The sequence below is a fragment of the Phyllobates terribilis genome, unplaced genomic scaffold (genome assembly GCF_046119375.1).
Source record: "Phyllobates terribilis strain yellow unplaced genomic scaffold, ASM4611937v1 Scaffold_13__5_contigs__length_258822181, whole genome shotgun sequence".
NCBI lineage: Eukaryota > Metazoa > Chordata > Amphibia > Anura > Dendrobatidae > Phyllobates > Phyllobates terribilis.
Genome location: NW_027362773.1, coordinates 168,379,706 through 168,398,889, shown reverse-complemented (window position 1 = coordinate 168,398,889; position 19,184 = coordinate 168,379,706). Strand labels below are relative to the sequence as shown.

Below are 19,184 nucleotides of genomic sequence, written 5' to 3'. Positions count from 1 at the left end.
AGGGTAGATCTCCGATCCGCACACTACACACAGGGAAGATCTCCGATCCCCACAATACACACAGGGAAGCTCTCCGCTCCCTGGACCCCCACACTACACACAGGGAAGATCTGCGCTCCCCCCGACCCCCACACTACACACAGGGAAGATCTCCGCTCCCCCCGACCCCCACACTACACACAGGGAAGATCTCCGCTCCCCCCGACCCCCACACTACACACAGGAAAGCTCTCCGCTCACCCCCCGACCCCCACACTACACACAGGGAAGATCTGCGCTCCCCCGACCCCCACGCTACACACAGGGAAGATCTGCGCTCCACCGACCCCCACGCTACACACAGGGAAGCTCTCCGCTCCCCCCGACCCCCACAATACACACAGGGAAGATCTCCGCTCCCCCCGACCCCCACGCTACACACAGGGAAGATCTCCGCTCCCCCGACCCCCACACTACACACAGGGAAGCTCTCTGCTCCCCCCGACCCCCACGCTACACACAGGGAAGCTCTCCGCTCCCCCCGACCCCCACGATACACACAGGGAAGATCTCCGCTCCTCTCGACGCCCACACTACACACAGGGAAGATCTCCGCTCCCCCGACACCCACACTACACACAGGGAAGATCTCCGCTCCCCCGACACCCATGCTACACACAGGGAAGATCTGCGCTCCCCACGCTACACACAGGGAAGATCTGCGCTCCCCCGACCCCCAGACTACACACAGGGAAGATCTCCGCTCCCCCCGACCCCCACACTACACACAGGGAAGATCTCCGCTCCCCCCGACCCCCACACTACACACAGGGAAGATCTCCGCTCCCCCCGACCCCCACACTACACACAGGGAAGATCTGCTCTCTCCCGACACCCACACTACACACAGGGAAGATCTTCGCTCCCCACGACCCCCACGCTACACACAGGGTAGATCTCCGATCCGCACACTACACACAGGGAAGATCTCCGATCCCCACAATACACACAGGGAAGCTCTCCGCTCCCTGGACCCCCACACTACACACAGGGAAGATCTGCGCTCTCCCCGACCCCCACACTACACACAGGGAAGATCTGCGCTCCCCCCGACCCCCACACTACACACAGGGAAGATCTCCGCTCCCCCCGACCCCCACACTACACACAGGGAAGATCTCCGCTCCCCCCGACCCCCACACTACACACAGGAAAGCTCTCCGCTCACCCCCCGACCCCCACACTACACACAGGAAAGCTCTCCGCTCCCCCGACCCCCACACTACACACAGGAAAGATCTCCGCTCCCCCCGACCCCCACACTACACACAGGGAAGATCTCCGCTCCCCCCGACCCCCACACTACACACAGGGAAGCTCTCCGCTCCCCCCGACCCCCACACTACACACAGGAAAGCTCTCCGCTCCCCCCGACCCCCACACTACACACAGGGAAGATCTCCGCTCCCTCCGACCCCCACACTACACACAGAAGATCTCCGCTCCCCCCGACCCCCACCCTCCACACAGGGAAGATCTCCGCTCCCCCCGACCCCCACACTACACACAGGTAAGATCTCCGCTCCCCCCGACCCCCACGCTACACACAGGGAAGATCTCCGCTTCCCCCGACCCCCACACTACACACAGGGAAGATCTCCGCTCCCCCCGACCCCCACACTACACACAGGGAACATCTCCGCTCCCCCCGACCCCCACACTACACACAGGGAAGATCTCCGCTCCCCCCGACCCCCACGCTACACACAGGGAAGATCTCCGCTCCCCCCGATCCCCACACTACACACAGGGTACATCTCCGATCCGCACACTACACAAAGGGAAGATCTACGCTCCCCTGACCCCCACGCTACACACAGGGAAGATCTCCGCTCCCCCCGATCCCCACACTACACACAGGGTACATCTCCGATCCGCACACTACACAAAAGGAAGATCTACGCTCCCCTGACCCCCACACTACACACAGGGAAGATCTCTGCTCCCCCCGACCCCCACGCTACACACAGGGAAGATCTCCGCTCCCCCCGATCCCCACACTACACACAGGGTACATCTCCGATCCGCACACTACACAAAGGGAAGATCTACGCTCCCCTGACCCCCACGCTACACACAGGGAAGCTCTCCGCTTCCTGGACCCCCACACTACACACAGGGAAGATCTGCGCTCCCCCCGACCCCCACACTACACACAGGGAAGATCTCCGCTCCCCCCGACCCCCACACTACACACAGGGAAGATCTCCGCTCCCCCCGACCCCCACACTACACACAGGGAAGTTCTCCGCTCCCCCGACCCCCACACTATACACAGGGAAGATGTCCGCTCCCCCCGACCCCCACACTACACACAGGGAAGATCTTCGCTCCCCCCGACCTACACACTACACACAGGGAAGATCTCCGCTCCCCCCGACCCCCACACTACACACAGGGAAGATCTCCGCTCCCCCCGACCCCCACACTACACACAGGGAAGATCTCCGCTCCCCCCGACCCCCACGCTACAGACAGGGAAGATCTCCGCTCCCCCAATCCCCACACTACACACAGGGAAGATCTCCGATGCCCACAATACACACAGGGAAGATCTGCGCTCCCACGATCCCCACACTACAACACAGGTAAGATCTCCGCTCCCCCCGACCCCCACGCTACACACAGGGAAGATCTCCGCTCCCCCCGACCCCCACGCTACACACAGGGAAGATCTCTGCTCCCCCCGACCTCCACACTACACACAGGGAAGATCTCCGCTCCCCCCGATCCCCACACTACACACAGGGTACATCTCCGATCCGCACACTACACAAAGGGAAGATCTACGCTCCCCTGACCCCCACGCTACACACAGGGAAGATCTCCGATCCCCAAAATACACACAGGGAAGCTCTCCGCTCCCTGGACCCCCACACTACACACAGGGAAGATCTCCGCTCCCCCCGACCCCCACACTACACACAGGGAAGATCTCCGCTCCCCCCGACCCCCACACTACACACAGGGAAGTTCTCCACTCCCCCCGACCCGCACACTACACACAGGGAAGATCTGCGCTCCCCCCGACCCCCACGCTACACACAGGGAAGATCTGCGCTCCCCCGACCCCCACGCTACACACAGGGAAGGTCTCTGCTCCCCCCGACCCCCACGCTACACACAGGGAAGATCTCCGCTCCCCCCGACCCCCACACTACACACAGGGAAGATCTCCGCTCCCCCGACCCCCACGCTACACACAGGTTAGATCTCCGCTCCCCCCGATCCCCACACTACACACAGGGTAGATCTCCGATCCGCACACTACACACAGGGAAGATCACAGCTCCCCTGACCCCCACGCTACACACAGAGAAGCTCTCCGCTCCCCCCGACCCCCACGCTACACACAGGGAAGATCTCCGATCCCCACGCTACACACAGGGAAGATCTCCGATCCCCACGCTACACACAGGGAAGCTCTCCGCTCCCCCGACCCCCACACTACACACAGGGAAGATCTCCACTCCCCCGACCCCCACACTACACACAGGGAAGATCTCTGCTCCCCCCCGACCCCCACACTACACACAGGGAAGATCTGCGCTCCCCCGACCCCCACAATACACACAGGGAAGATCTCCGCTCCCCCCGACCCCCACGCTACACACAAGGAAGATCTCCGATCACCACACTACACACAGGGAAGCTCTCCGCTCCCCCGACCCCCACGCTACACACGGGGAAGATCTCAGCTCCCCCGATACCCACAATACACACAGGGAATCTCTCCGCTCCCCACACTACACACAGGGAAGATCTCCGCTCCCCTGACCCCCACAATACACACAGGGAAGATCTCCGCTCCCCCAACCCCCACAATACACACAGGGAAGATCACCGCTCCCCTCGACCCCCACACTACACACAGGGAAGATCTCCGCTCCCCCGACCCCCACAATACACACAGGGAAGATCTCCGCTCCCCCGACCCCCACAATACACACAGGGAAGATCTCCGCTCCCCCCGACCCCCACACTACACACAGGGAAGATCTCCGCTCCCCCCGACCCCCACACTACACACAGGGAAGATCTCCGCTCCCCCCGACCCCCACGCTACACACAGGGAAGATCTCCGCTCCCCCCGACCCCCACACTACACACAGGGAAGATCTCCGCTCCCCCCGACCCCCACACTACACACAGGGAAGATCTACGCTCCCCCCGACCCCCACACTACACACAGGGAAGATCTCCGCTCCCCCCGACCCCCACACTACACACAGGGAAGATCTCCGCTCCCCCCGACCCCCACGCTACACACAGGGAAGATCTCCGCTCCCCCCGACCCCCACACTACACACAGGGAAGATCTCCGCTCCCCCCGACCCCCACACTACACACAGGGAAGATCTACGCTCCCCCCGATCCCCACATTACACACAGGGAAGATCTCCGCACCCCCCGACCCCCACGCTACACACAGGGAAGATCTCCGCTCCCCCCGATCCCCACACTACACACAGGGTAGATCTCCGCTCCCCCCGACCCCCACACTACACACAGGGAAGATCTCCGCTCCCCCCGACCCCCACGCTACACACAGGGAAGATGTCCGCTCCCCCCGATCCCCACACTACACACAGGGTAGATCTCCGATCCGCACACTACACACAGGGAAGATCTACGCTCCCCTGACCCCCACGCTACACACAGGGAAGATCTCCGATCCCCAAAATACACACAGGGAAGCTCTCCGCTCTCTGGACCCCCACACTACACACAGGGAAGATCTGCGCTCCCCCCGACCCCCACACTACACATAGGGAAGATCACCGCTCCCCGCGACCCCCACACTACACACAGGGAAGTTCTCCGCTCCCCCGACCCCCACTCTACACAGGGAAGATCTCCGCTCCCCCCGACCCCCACACTACACACAGGGAAGATCTCCGCTCCCCCAGACCTCCACACTACACACAGGGAAGATCTCCGCTCCCCCCGACCCCCACGCTACACACAGGGAAGATCTCCGCTCCCCCCGACCCCCACGCTACAGACAGGGAAGATCTCCGCTCCCCCGATCCCCACACTACACACAGGGAAGATCTCCGATGCCCACAATACACACAGGGAAGATCTGCGCTCCCACGATCCCCACACTACAACACAGGGAAGATCTGCGCTCCCCCCGACCCCCACACTACACACAGGGAAGCTCTCCGCTCCCCCCGACCCCCACGCTAAACACAGGGAAGCTCTCCGCTCCCCCCGACCCCCACGCTACACACAGGGAAGCTCTCCGCTCCCCTAACCCCCACAATACACACAGGGAAGATCTCCGCTCCCCCCGACCCGCACACTACACGCAGGGAAGATCTCCGCTCCCCCCGACCCCCACGCTACACACAGGGAAGATCTGCGCTCCCCCGACCCCCACACTACACACAGGGAAGATCTCCGCTCCCCCCGAACCCCACGCTACACACAGGGAAGATCTCCGCTCCCCCCGACCCCCACGCTACACACAGGGAAGATCTCCGCTCCCCCCGACCCCCACGCTACACACAGGGAAGATCTCCGCTCCCCCCGACCCCCACGCTACACACAGGGAAGATCTCCGCTCCCCCCGATCCCCACACTACACACAGGGTACATCTCCGATCCGCACACTACACAAAGGGAAGATCTACGCTCCCCTGACCCCCACGCTACACACAGGGAAGATCTCCGCTCCCCCCGATCCCCACACTACACACAGGGTACATCTCCGATCCGCACACTACACAAAGGGAAGATCTACGCTCCCCTGACCCCCACGCTACACACAGGGAAGATCTCCGATCCCCAAAATACACACAGGGAAGCTCTCCGCTCCCTGGACTCCCACACTACACACAGGGAAGATCTGCGCTCCCCCCGACCCCCACACTACACACAGGGAAGATCTCCGCTCCCCCCGACCCCCAGACTACACACAGGGAAGATCTCCGCTCCCCCCGACTCCCACACTACACACAGGGAAGTTCTCCGCTCCCCTGACCCCCACACTATACACAGGGAAGATCTTCGCTCCCCCCGACCCCCACGCTACACACAGGGAACATCTCCGCTCCCCCGACCCCCACACTACACACAGGGAAGATCTCCGCTCCCCCCGACCCCCACACTACACACAGGGAAGATCTCCGCTCCCCCCGACCCCCACGCTACAGACAGGGAAGATCTCCGCTCCCCCGATCCCCACGCTACACACAGGGAAGATCTCCGATGCCCACAATACACACAGGGAAGATCTGCGCTCCCACGATCCCCACACTACAACACAGGGAAGATCTGCGCTCCCCCCGACCCCCACGCTAAACACAGGGAAGATCTCCGCTCCCCCCGACCCCCACACTACACACAGGGAAGCTCTCCGCTCCCCTGACCCCCACAATACACACAGGGAAGATCTCCGCTCCCCCCGACCCCCACACTACACACAGGGAAGCTCTCCGCTCCCCTGACCCCCACAATACACACAGGGAAGTTCTCCGCTCCCCCCGACCCGCACACTACACACAGGGAAGATCTGCGCTCCCCCCGACCCCCACGCTACACACAGGGAAGATCTGCGCTCCCCCGACCCCCACGCTACACACAGGGAAGGTCTCTGCTCCCCCCGACCCCCACGCTACACACAGGGAAGATCTCCGCTCCCCCCGACCCCCACGCTACACACAGGGAAGTTCTCCGCTCCCCCGACCCCCACACTATACACAGGGAAGATCTCCGCTCCCCCCGATCCCCACACTACACACAGGGTAGATCTCCGATCCGCACACTACACACAGGGAAGATCACAGCTCCCCTGACCCCCACGCTACACACAGAGAAGCTCTCCGCTCCCCCCGACCCCCACGCTACACACAGGGAAGATCTCCGATCCCCACGCTACACACAGGGAAGATCTCCGATCCCCACGCTACACACAGGGAAGCTCTCCGATCCCCACGCTACACACAGGGAAGCTCTCCGCTCCCCCGACCCCCACACTACACACAGGGAAGATCTCCGATCCCCACGCTACACACAGGGAAGATCTCCGATCCCCACGCTACACACAGGGAAGCTCTCCGCTCCCCCGACCCCCACACTACACACAGGGAAGATCTCCGCTCCCCCGACCCCCACACTACACACAGGGAAGATCTCTGCTCCCCCCCGACCCCCACACTACACACAGGGAAGATCTGCGCTCCCCCGACCCCCACAATACACACAGGGAAGATCTCCGCTCCCCCCGACCCCCACGCTACACACAGGGAAGATCTCCGATCACCACACTACACACAGGGAAGATCTGCGCTCCCACGATCCCCACGCTACAACACAGGGAAGATCTGCGCTCCCCCCGACCCCCACGCTAAACACAGGGAAGATCTCCGCTCCCCCCGACCCCCACGCTACACACAGGGAAGCTCTCCGCTCCCCTGACCCCCACAATACACACAGGGAAGATCTCCGCTCCCCCCGACCCCCACACTACACACAGGGAAGCTCTCCGCTCCCCCCGACCCCCACAAAACACACAGGGAAGTTCTCCGCTCCCCCCGACCCGCACGCTACACACAGGGAAGATCTGCGCTCCCCCCGACCCCCACGCTACACACAGGGAAGATCTGCGCTCCCCCCGACCCCCACGCTACACACAGGGAAGATCTGCGCTCCCCCCGACCCCCACGCTACACACAGGGAAGGTCTCCGCTCCCCCCGACCCCCACGCTACACACAGGGAAGATCTCCGCTCCCCCCGACCCCCACGCTACACACAGGGAAGATCTGCGCTCCCCCCGACCCCCACGCTACACACAGGGAAGATCTGCGCTCCCCCGACCCCCACGCTACACACAGGGAAGGTCTCCGCTCCTCCCGACCCCCACGCTACACACAGGGAAGATCTCCGCTCCCCCCGACCCCCACGCTACACACAGGGAAGTTCTCCGCTCCCCCGACCCCCACGCTACACACAGGGAAGATCTCCGCTCCCCCCGATCCCCACGCTACACACAGGGTAGATCTCCGATCCGCACACTACACACAGGGAAGATCACAGCTCCCCTGACCCCCACGCTACACACAGAGAAGCTCTCCGCTCCCCCCCGACCCCCACGCTGCACGCGGGGAAGATCTCCGATCCCCACGCTGCACGCGGGGAAGATCTCCGATCCCCACGCTGCACGCGGGGAAGATCTCCGATCCCCACGCTGCACGCGGGGAAGATCTCCGATCCCCACGCTGCACGCGGGGAAGATCTCCGATCCCCACGCTGCACGCGGGGAAGATCTCCGATCCCCACGCTGCACGCGGGGAAGATCTCCGATCCCCACGCTGCACGCGGGGAAGATCTCCGATCCCCACGCTGCACGCGGGGAAGATCTCCGATCCCCACGCTGCACGCGGGGAAGATCTCCGATCCCCACGCTGCACGCGGGGAAGATCTCCGATCCCCACGCTGCACGCGGGGAAGATCTCCGATCCCCACGCTGCACGCGGGGAAGATCTCCGATCCCCACGCTGCACGCGGGGAAGATCTCCGATCCCCACGCTGCACGCGGGGAAGATCTCCGATCCCCACGCTGCACGCGGGGAAGATCTCCGATCCCCACGCTGCACGCGGGGAAGATCTCCGATCCCCACGCTGCACGCGGGGAAGATCTCCGATCCCCACGCTGCACGCGGGGAAGATCTCCGATCCCCACGCTGCACGCGGGGAAGATCTCCGATCCCCACGCTGCACGCGGGGAAGATCTCCGATCCCCACGCTGCACGCGGGGAAGATCTCCGATCCCCACGCTGCACGCGGGGAAGATCTCCGATCCCCACGCTGCACGCGGGGAAGATCTCCGATCCCCACGCTGCACACGGGGAAGATCTCCGATCCCCACGCTGCACACGGGGAAGATCTCCGATCCCCACGCTGCACACGGGGAAGATCTCCGATCCCCACGCTGCACACGGGGAAGATCTCCGATCCCCACGCTGCACACGGGGAAGATCTCCGATCCCCACGCTGCACACGGGGAAGATCTCCGATCCCCACGCTGCACACGGGGAAGATCTCCGATCCCCACGCTGCACACGGGGAAGATCTCCGATCCCCACGCTGCACACGGGGAAGATCTCCGATCCCCACGCTGCACACGGGGAAGATCTCCGATCCCCACGCTGCACACGGGGAAGATCTCCGATCCCCACGCTGCACACGGGGAAGATCTCCGATCCCCACGCTGCACACGGGGAAGATCTCCGATCCCCACGCTGCACACGGGGAAGATCTCCGATCCCCACGCTGCACACGGGGAAGATCTCCGATCCCCACGCTGCACACGGGGAAGATCTCCGATCCCCACGCTGCACACGGGGAAGATCTCCGATCCCCACGCTGCACACGGGGAAGATCTCCGATCCCCACGCTGCACACGGGGAAGATCTCCGATCCCCACGCTGCACACGGGGAAGATCTCCGATCCCCACGCTGCACACGGGGAAGATCTCCGATCCCCACGCTGCACACGGGGAAGATCTCCGATCCCCACGCTGCACACGGGGAAGATCTCCGATCCCCACGCTGCACACGGGGAAGATCTCCGATCCCCACGCTGCACACGGGGAAGATCTCCGATCCCCACGCTGCACACGGGGAAGATCTCCGATCCCCACGCTACACACAGGGAAGATCTCCGATCCCCACGCTACACACAGGGAAGATCTCCGATCCCCACGCTACACACAGGGAAGATCTCCGATCCCCACGCTACACACAGGGAAGATCTCCGATCCCCACGCTACACACAGGGAAGATCTCCGATCCCCACGCTACACACAGGGAAGATCTCCGATCCCCACGCTACACACAGGGAAGATCTCCGATCCCCACGCTACACACAGGGAAGATCTCCGATCCCCACGCTACACACAGGGAAGATCTCCGATCCCCACGCTACACAAAGGGAAGATCTCCGATCCCCACGCTACACACAGGGAAGATCTCCGATCCCCACGCTACACACAGGGAAGATCTCCGATCCCCACGCTACACACAGGGAAGATCTCCGATCCCCACGCTACACACAGGGAAGCTCTCCGCTCCCCCGAACCCCACACTACACACAGGGAAGATCTCCGCTCCCCCCGATCCCCACAATACACACAGGGAATCTCTCCGCTCCCCACACTACACACAGGGAAGATCTCCGCTCCCCCGACCCCCACAATACACACAGGGAAGATCTCAGCTCCCCCAACCCCCACAATACACACAGGGAAGATCTCCGCTCCCCTCGACCCCCACACTACACACAGGGAAGATCTCCGCTCCCCCGACCCCCACAATACACACAAGGAAGATCTCCGCTCCACCGACCCCCACACTACACACAGGGAAGATCTCCGCTCCCCCCGACCCCCACACTACACACAGGGAAGATCTCCGCTCCCCCGACCCCACGCTACACACAGGGAAGATCTCCGCTCCCCCGACCCCCACTCTACACACAGGGAAGATCTCCGCTCCACCGACCCCCACAATATACACAGGAGAGATCTGCGCTCCCCCCACACTACACACAGGGAAGCTCTCCGCTCCCCCCGACCCCCACACTACACACAGGGAAGATCTCCGCTCTCCCAACCCCCACGCTACACACAGGGAAGATCTCCGCTCCCCCCGACCCCCACACTACACACAGGGAAGATCTCCGCTCCCCCGACTCCCACGCTACACACAGGGAAGATCTCCGCTCCCCCGACTCCCACGCTACACACAGGGAAGATCTCCGCTCCCCAGACTCCCACGCTACACACAGCGAAGATCTCCGCTCCCCCTATCCCCACACTACACACAGGGAAGATCTCCGCTCCCCCCGACCCCCACACTACACACAGGGAAGATCTCCGCTCACCCGATTTCCACGCTACACACAGGGAAGATCTCCGCTCCCCCAACCCCCACGCTACACACAGGGAAGATCTCCGCTCCCCCAACCCCACACTACACACAGGGAAGCTCTCCGCTCCCCCCGACCCCCACGCTACACACAGGGAAGATCTCCGCTCCCCCGACCCCTACACTACACACAGGGAAGATCTCCGCTCCACCCGACCCCCACGCTACACACAGGGAAGATCTCCGCTCCCCCCGACCCCCACGCTACACACAGGGAAGATCTCCGCTCCCCCCGACCCCCACGCTACACACAGGGAAGATCTCCGCTCCCCCGACCCCCACGCTACACACAGGGAAGATCTCCGCTCCCCAGACCCCCACGCTACACACAGGGAAGATCTCCGCTCCTCCGACCCCACATTACACACAGGGAAGATCTCCGATCCCCACAATACACACAGGGAAGATCTCCGCTCCCCCGATCCCCACAATACACACAGGAAAGATTTCCGCTCCCCCGACCCCACACTACACACAGGGAAGATCTCCGCTCCCCCGACCCCACACTACACACAGGGAAGATCTCCGCTCCCCCGATCCCCACAATACACACAGGGAAGATCTCCGATGCCCACAATACACACAGGGAAGATCTCCGCTCCCCCGATCCCCACAATACACACAGGGAAGATCTCCGCTCCCCCGATTTCCACGCTACACACAGAGAAGATCTCCGCTCCCCCGACCCCCACGCTACACACAGGGAAGCTCTCCGCTCCCCCGATCCCCACACTACACACAGGGAAGATCTCCGCTCCCCCCGACCCCCACGCTACACACAGGGAAGATCTGCGCTCCCCCGATCCCCACAGGGAAGATCTCCGCTCCCCCGATCCCCACGCTACACACAGGGAAGATCTCCGCTCCCCTGACAGCAACGCTACACACAGGGAAGATCTCCGATCCCCACAATACACACAGGGAAGCTCTCCGCTCCCCCGACCCCCACAATACACACAGGGAAGCTCTCCGCTCCCCCGACCCCCACGCTACACACAGGGAAGCTCTCCGCTCCCCCCGACCCCCACGCTACACACAGGGAAGCTCTCCGCTCCCCCCGACCCCCACGCTACACACAGGTAAGTTCTCCGCTCCCCCCGACCCCCACGCTACACACATGTAAGTTCTCCGCTCCCCCCGACCCCCACGCTACACACAGGGAAGATCTCCGCTCCCCCCGACCCCCACGCTACACACAGGGAAGATCTCCGCTCCCCCCGACCCCCACGCTACACACAGGGAAGATCTCCGCTCCCCCCGACCCCCACACTACACACAGGGAAGCTCTCCGCTCCCCCGATCCCCACGCTACACACAGGGAAGATCTCCGCTCCCCTGACCCCCACGCTACACACAGGGAAGATCTCCGCTCCCCCGACTCCCACAATACACACAGGGAAGCAGCTCTCCGCACCCCCGACCCCCACAATACACACAGGGAAGCTCTCCGCTCCCCCCGACCCCCACGCTACACACAGGGAAGATCTCCGCTCCCCCCGACCCCCACACTACACACAGGGAAGCTCTCCGCTCCCCCCGACCCCCACACTACACACAGGGAAGCTCTCCGCTCCCCGCGACGCCCACGCTACACACAGGGAAGATCTGCGCTCCCCCCGACCCCCACACTACTCACAGGGAAGATCTGCGCTCCCCCCGACCCCCCACACTACTCACAGGGAAGATCTCCGCTCCCCCCGACCCCCACACTACACACAGGGAAGATCTCCGCACCCCCGACCCCCACGCTACACACAGGGAAGATCTGCGCTCCCCCCGACCCCCACACTACACACAGGGAAGCTCTCCGCTCCCCCGACCCCACACTACACACAAGGAAGCTCTCCGCTCCCTCCGACCCCCACGCTACACACAGGGAAGATCTCCGCTCCCCCCGACCCCCACACTACACACAGGGAAGATCTGCGCTCCCCCCGACCCCCACACTACACACAGGGAAGATCTCGGCTCCCCCCGACCCCCACGCTACACACAGGGAAGATCTGCGCTCCCCCCGACCCCCACACTACACACAGGGAAGATCTGCGCTCCCCCCGACCCCCACACTACACAGGGAAGATCTGCGCTCCCCCCGACCCCCACGCTACACACAGGGAAGCTCTCCGCTCCCCCCGACCCCCACGCTACACACAGGGAAGCTCTCCGCTTCCCCGACCCCCACACTACACACAAGGAAGCTCTCCGCTCCCCCCGACCCCCACGCTACAGACAGGGAAGATCTCCGCTGCCCCCTACCCCCACGCTACACACAGGGAAGATCTCCGCTCCCCCCGACCCCCACGCTACACACAGGGAAGATCTCTGCTCACCTGATCACAAAAAAGACCAGATGGAAATCCGCCATTACGCTCACCTCTGTGCTCTGACTCCTGGACAGCTGGCAGTGTGCTGACCGCAGGATTAACGAGTGGCTCCTAGAGACTGTGGCCCCTGATGGGGACTTGCCCCCTGCTTTCCTCTCACAGTAGGTGGATTTCACAGGCTTCTCCTCCAGTAACACAGCGTCCCAGGGATCTCCTGACACGGTGGGAGCGGTCTCGCCATCTAGGCCGGCGGTGAGCTCCACCGTATCTACCTTGGGTTTACTAAGTGGATCCAAGTCCAACCAGTCAAATTTGCTAATGTCGTCATCCTTGCCCGTTCCCTCCACAGGGAATGCTGGGGTTTCGGATTGCGGTCTCTGGGTTTCATGGTTGGACTTATCATTTTTTAAGAATTCTGATGTCCTGGCTATTTTATCAAGTAACCTTGCCATGTCCGGAGGAACAACAGAGGGATATGCCGGCAGGGTCGCTCTCATAGGGAAGGGTGCATGCGCTGGCATGGGGAAGGAGGCGTATGGGGCGGGTGCTGGGAGACTCAGAAACACCGGTTCCCTGCATCGCACCGACGGCTGGAAGCCATTCTGAAAGGCATCGGAGTGTTTTGGGAAGGATGCAGCGTAGGCCGGCTGTAAGGAGCAAGGCACCGGTGCCGGCAGCCGCGAGGTCCACAGACTGCGCTGAAATGATGGGTTGGTAAAACACTGTGTTGACACAACTGGATTTAATACATGCGTTTGAGGTGTGGATGGGGGCTTCGGGACCACCTCAAAACTGTCATCTAGAAGGATTTTCTCTAACTCAGCCAGCGGAAGTTTCTCTAAATCGATGCTCTGCAAGGACTTCTCAGCCCTGGATTTAGTATCCACTTCTGGAAAAACCATGAGATCATGGTCGGGTCCGGTGGCACCTGGAGACTTGTGGTGCGCTCTCATGAAGGTGCCGTCCTGAGCTCCCGGCGGTCTCTTCTCTCTCCGCAGCTTGTCCAACGCCTCCGCCTCCATCTGTAAGGCCTCCTCCTTCCCCACATCTCTAGCTCCTGAGGTGCGTGTGGCCGGGGACATATTTTGTCTGAAGCCATTGCTGCTGGAGATCTGGGCCATGCTGTGCCCGAGGGGCTTCTCGCGGGGTCGGGTCCGTGCAGTAATCTTCTACTCGCCCCTCACATCGGAGATCTGGAGAAAGAAGAGAGATGCTCATTACAGATATAGGATGGAACATTGTGCACCGCAGATCATCCCAGCACCGGAAGTCCTCAATCCTGGGACAAAGCCTGAGCCGATCAGACCAGACCCCCAATCAGACCCCACCGGCACCGGCCCTCGGTGTCATCAGAACATCAGTCACATTCTGAGCATTCCAGTTTGTATGTTCTCCCCGTGTTTTGTGGGTTTCCTCCGGGTTCTCCAGTTTACTCCCACACTCCATAGACTGATAGGGGAATGTAGATTGTGAGCCCCAATGGGGACAGCGCCGATAATGTCTGTAACCGCTGTGGAATTAATGGCGCTATATAAGGGAGTAAAAGAAAGAAATTCGTGCCCCTCGACAATCCTGCAGAATCACTCAGTACGGTGCAATGTGATGTCAATTTATAGCTGTCCAGGAGGAATAGCAGAAGGACAAATGGGAGTCACCAGTTCTAGCACCCTGTCCAATCAGAGAAGACCTCATCAGAAAAAGCCAGGACAGGGAAATGGTGACACCCAGCCGCCAGCCTAGCCATGCGTCTCTAAGGAGCTAGCAAGTGCAGACGCAGGATTTGCTGTAGGTGATTTCATGGAGAATACGAGCATCAGGGATCGGACATCAAGAGGGGACGGTGTCGACGAGGACGCAGTGTAGGAGGCCGGCTACAGGCCGATGGCACCCGACATCCAGCAGCCCTGACCAGAGTCACCGGGAACACAGCCACGAGCGCAGTATATAAGAGGCTGATATCAGTCACATATGGTGTAATGTCTGGAGGTTATATCATTACTGGAGCGTTATAAGAGGCTGATATCAGTCACATATGATGTAATGTCTGGAGGTTATATCAGTACTGGAGCGTTATAAGAGCGGCTGATATCAGTCACACATGGTGTAATGTCTGGAGGTTATATCAGTACTGGAGCGTTATAAGAGGCTGATATCAGTCACATATGATGTAATGTCTGGAGGTTATATCAGTACTGGAGCGTTATAAGAGGCTGATATCAGTCACATATGGTGTAATGTCTGGAGGTTATATCAGTACTGGAGCGTTATAAGAGGCTGATATCAGTCACATATGGTGTAATGTCTGGAGGTTATATCAGTGCTGGAGCGTTATAAGAGGCTGATATCAGTCACATATGGTGTAATGTCTGGAGGTTATATCCGTACTGGAGCGTTATAAGAGGGGCTGATATCAGTCACATATGATGTAATGTCTGGAGGTTATATCAGTACTGGAGCGTTATAAGTGGGGCTGATATCAGTCACATATGGTGTAATGTCTGGAGGTTATATCAGTACTGGAGCGTTATAAGAGGGGTTGATATCAGTCACATATGGTGTAATGTCTGGAGGTTATATCAGTACTGGAGCGTTATAAGAGGTGCTGATATCAGTCACATATGATGTAATGTCTGGAGGTGATATCAGTACTGGAGCGTTATAAGAGGCTGATATCAGTCACATATGATGTAATGTCTGGAGGTGATATCAGTACTGGAGCGTTATAAGAGGGGCTGATATCAGTCACATATGATGTAATGTCTGGAGGTTATATCAGTACTGGAGCATTATAAGAGGCTGATATCAGTCACATATGATGTAATGTCTGGAGGTGATATCAGTACTGGAGCGTTATAAGAGGGGCTGATATCAGTCACATATGATGTAATGTCTGGAGGTTATATCAGTACTGGAGCGTTATAAGAGGCTGATATCAGTCACATATGATGTAATGTCTGGAGGTTATATCAGTACTGGAGCGTTATAAGAGGCTGATATCAGTCACATATGATGTAATGTCTGGAGGTTATATCAGTACTGGAGCGTTATAAGAGGGGCTGATATCAGTCACATATGGTGTAATGTCTGGAGGTTATATCAGTACCGGAGTGTTATAAGAGGCTGATATCAGTCACATATGGTGTAATGTCTGGAGGTTATATCAGTACTGGAGCTTTATAAGAGGCTGATATCAGTCACATATGGTGTAATGTCTGGAGGTTATATCAGTACTGGAGCGTTATAAGAGGGGTTGATATCAGTCACATATGGTGTAATGTCTGGAGGTTATATCAGTACTGGAGCGTTATAAGAGGGGTTGATATCAGTCACATATGGTGTAATGTCTGGAGGTTATATCAGTGCTGGAGCGTTATAAGAGGGGCTGATATCAGTCACATATGGTGTAATGTCTGGAGGTTATATCAGTGCTGGAGCGTTATAAGAGGAGCTGATATCAGTCACATATGGTGTAATGTCTGGAGGTTATATCAGTACTGGAGCGTTATAAGAGGGGCTGATATCAGTCACATATGGTGTAATGTCTGGAGGTTATATCAGTACTGGAGCGTTATAAGAGGCAGATATCAGTCAAATATGGTGTAATGTCTGGAGGTTATATCAGTACTGGAGCGTTATAAGAGGGGCTGATATCAGTCACATATGATGTAATGTCTGGAGGTTATATCAGTACTGGAGCGTTATAAGAGGGGCTGATATCAGTCACATATGGTGTAATGTCTGGAGGTTATATCAGTACTGGAGCGTTATAAGAGGAGCTGATATCAGTCACATATGGTGTAATGTCTGGAGGTTATATCAGTACTGGAGCGTTATAAGAGGAGCTGATATCAGTCACATATGGTGTAATGTCTGGAGGTTATATCAGTACTGGAGCTTTATAAGAGAGGCTGATATCAGTCACATATGATGTAATGTCTGGAGGTTATATCAGTACTGGAGCGTTATAAGAGGAGCTGATATCAGTCACATATGGTGTAATGTCTGGAGGTTATATCAGTACTGGAGAGTTATAAGAGGCTGATATCAGTCACATATGGTGTAATGTCTGGAGGTTATATCAGTACTGGAGCGTTATAAGAGGGGCTGATATCAGTCACATATGGTGTAATGTCTGGAGGTTATATCAGTACCGGAGTGTTATAAGAGGCTGATATCAGTCACATATGGTGTAATGTCTGGAGGTTATATCAGTACTGGAGCGTTATAAGAGGCTGATATCAGTCACATATGATGTAATGTCTGGAGGTTATATCAGTACTGGAGCGTTATAAGAGGGGCTGATATCAGTCACATATGATGTAATGTGTGGAGGTTATATCAGTACTGGAGCGTTATAAGAGGAGCTGATATCAGTCACATATGGTGTAATGTCTGGAGGTTATATCAGTACTGGAGGGTTATAAGAGGCTGATATCAGTCACATATGGTGTAATGTCTGGAGGTTATATCAGTACTGGAGCGTTATAAGAGGCTGATATCAGTCACATATGATGTAATGTCTGGAGGTTATATCAGTACTGGAGCGTTATAAGAGGCTGATATCAGTCACATATGGTGTAATGTCTGGAGGTTATATCAGTACTGGAGCGTTATAAGAGGGGCTGATATCAGTCACATATGGTGTAATGTCTGGAGGTTATATGAGTGCTGGAGTGTTATAAGAGGGGCTGATATCAGTCACATATGGTGTAATGTCTGGAGGTTATATCAGTACTGGAGCGTTATAAGAGGCAGATATCAGTCAAATATGGTGTAATGTCTGGAGGTTATATCAGTACTGGAGCGTTATAAGAGGCAGATATCAGTCACATATGATGTAATGTCTGGAGGTTATATCAGTACTGGAGCATTATAATAGGGGCTGATATCAGTCACATATGGTGTAATGTCTGGAGGTTATATCAGTACTGGAGCGTTATAAGAGGGGTTGATATCAGTCACATATGGTGTAATGTCTGGAGGTTATATCAGTACTGGAGCGTTATAAGAGGCTGATATCAGTCACATATGATGTAATGTCTGGAGGTTATATCAGTACTGGAGCGTTATAAGAGGGGCTGATATCAGTCACATATGATGTAATGTCTGGAGGTTATATCAGTACTGGAGCGTTATAAGAGGCTGATATCAGTCACATATGGTGTAATGTCTGGAGGTTATATCAGTACTGGAGCGTTATAAGAGGGGCTGATATCAGTCACATATGGTGTAATGTCTGGAGGTTATATCAGTACTGGAGCGTTATAAGAGGGGCTGATATCAGTCACATATGATGTAATGTCTGGAGGTTATATCAGTACTGGAGCGTTATAAGAGGGGCTGATATCAGTCACATATGGTGTAATGTCTGGAGGTTATATCAGTACTGGAGCGTTATAAGAGGGGCTGATATTAGTCACATATGGTGTAATGTCTGGAGGTTATATCAGTACTGGAGCGTTATAAGAGGGGCTGATATCAGTAACATATGGTGTAATGTCTGGAGGTTATATCAGTACTGGAGCGTTATAAGAGGGGTTGATATCAGTCACATATGGTGTAATGTCTGGAGGTTATATCAGTACTGGAGCGTTATAAGAGGCTGATATCAGTCACATATGATGTAATGTCTGGAGGTTATATCAGTACTGGAGCGTTATAAGAGGGGCTGATATCAGTCACATATGGTGTAATGTCTGGAAGTTATATCAGTACTGGAGCGTTATAAGAGGGGCTGATATCAGTCACATATGATGTAATGTCTGGAGGTTATATCAGTACTGGAGCGTTATAAGAGGGGCTGATATCAGTCACATGGTGTAATGTCTGGAGGTTATATCAGTACTGGAGCGTTATAAGAGGAGCTGATATCAGTCACATATGGT

At 57.8% G+C, this 19,184-nt stretch overlaps 1 protein-coding gene across 4 annotated transcripts in view; it reads right to left on the bottom strand.

Annotated features, from left to right (window-relative positions):
* PIK3C2A (phosphatidylinositol-4-phosphate 3-kinase catalytic subunit type 2 alpha) overlaps window positions 1-19,184 on the bottom strand; it is a 252,274-nt gene that overhangs the window by 131,781 nt on the left and 101,309 nt on the right. For all 4 annotated transcript variants that reach the window (XM_073659041.1, XM_073659039.1, XM_073659042.1 and 1 more), the window contains one exon: window positions 13,350-14,492. In XM_073659041.1, the coding sequence (XP_073515142.1) occupies window positions 13,350-14,420 (1,071 nt within the window). In that variant the 5' untranslated portion in view covers window positions 14,421-14,492. The remainder of the gene's footprint in view (window positions 1-13,349; window positions 14,493-19,184) is intronic.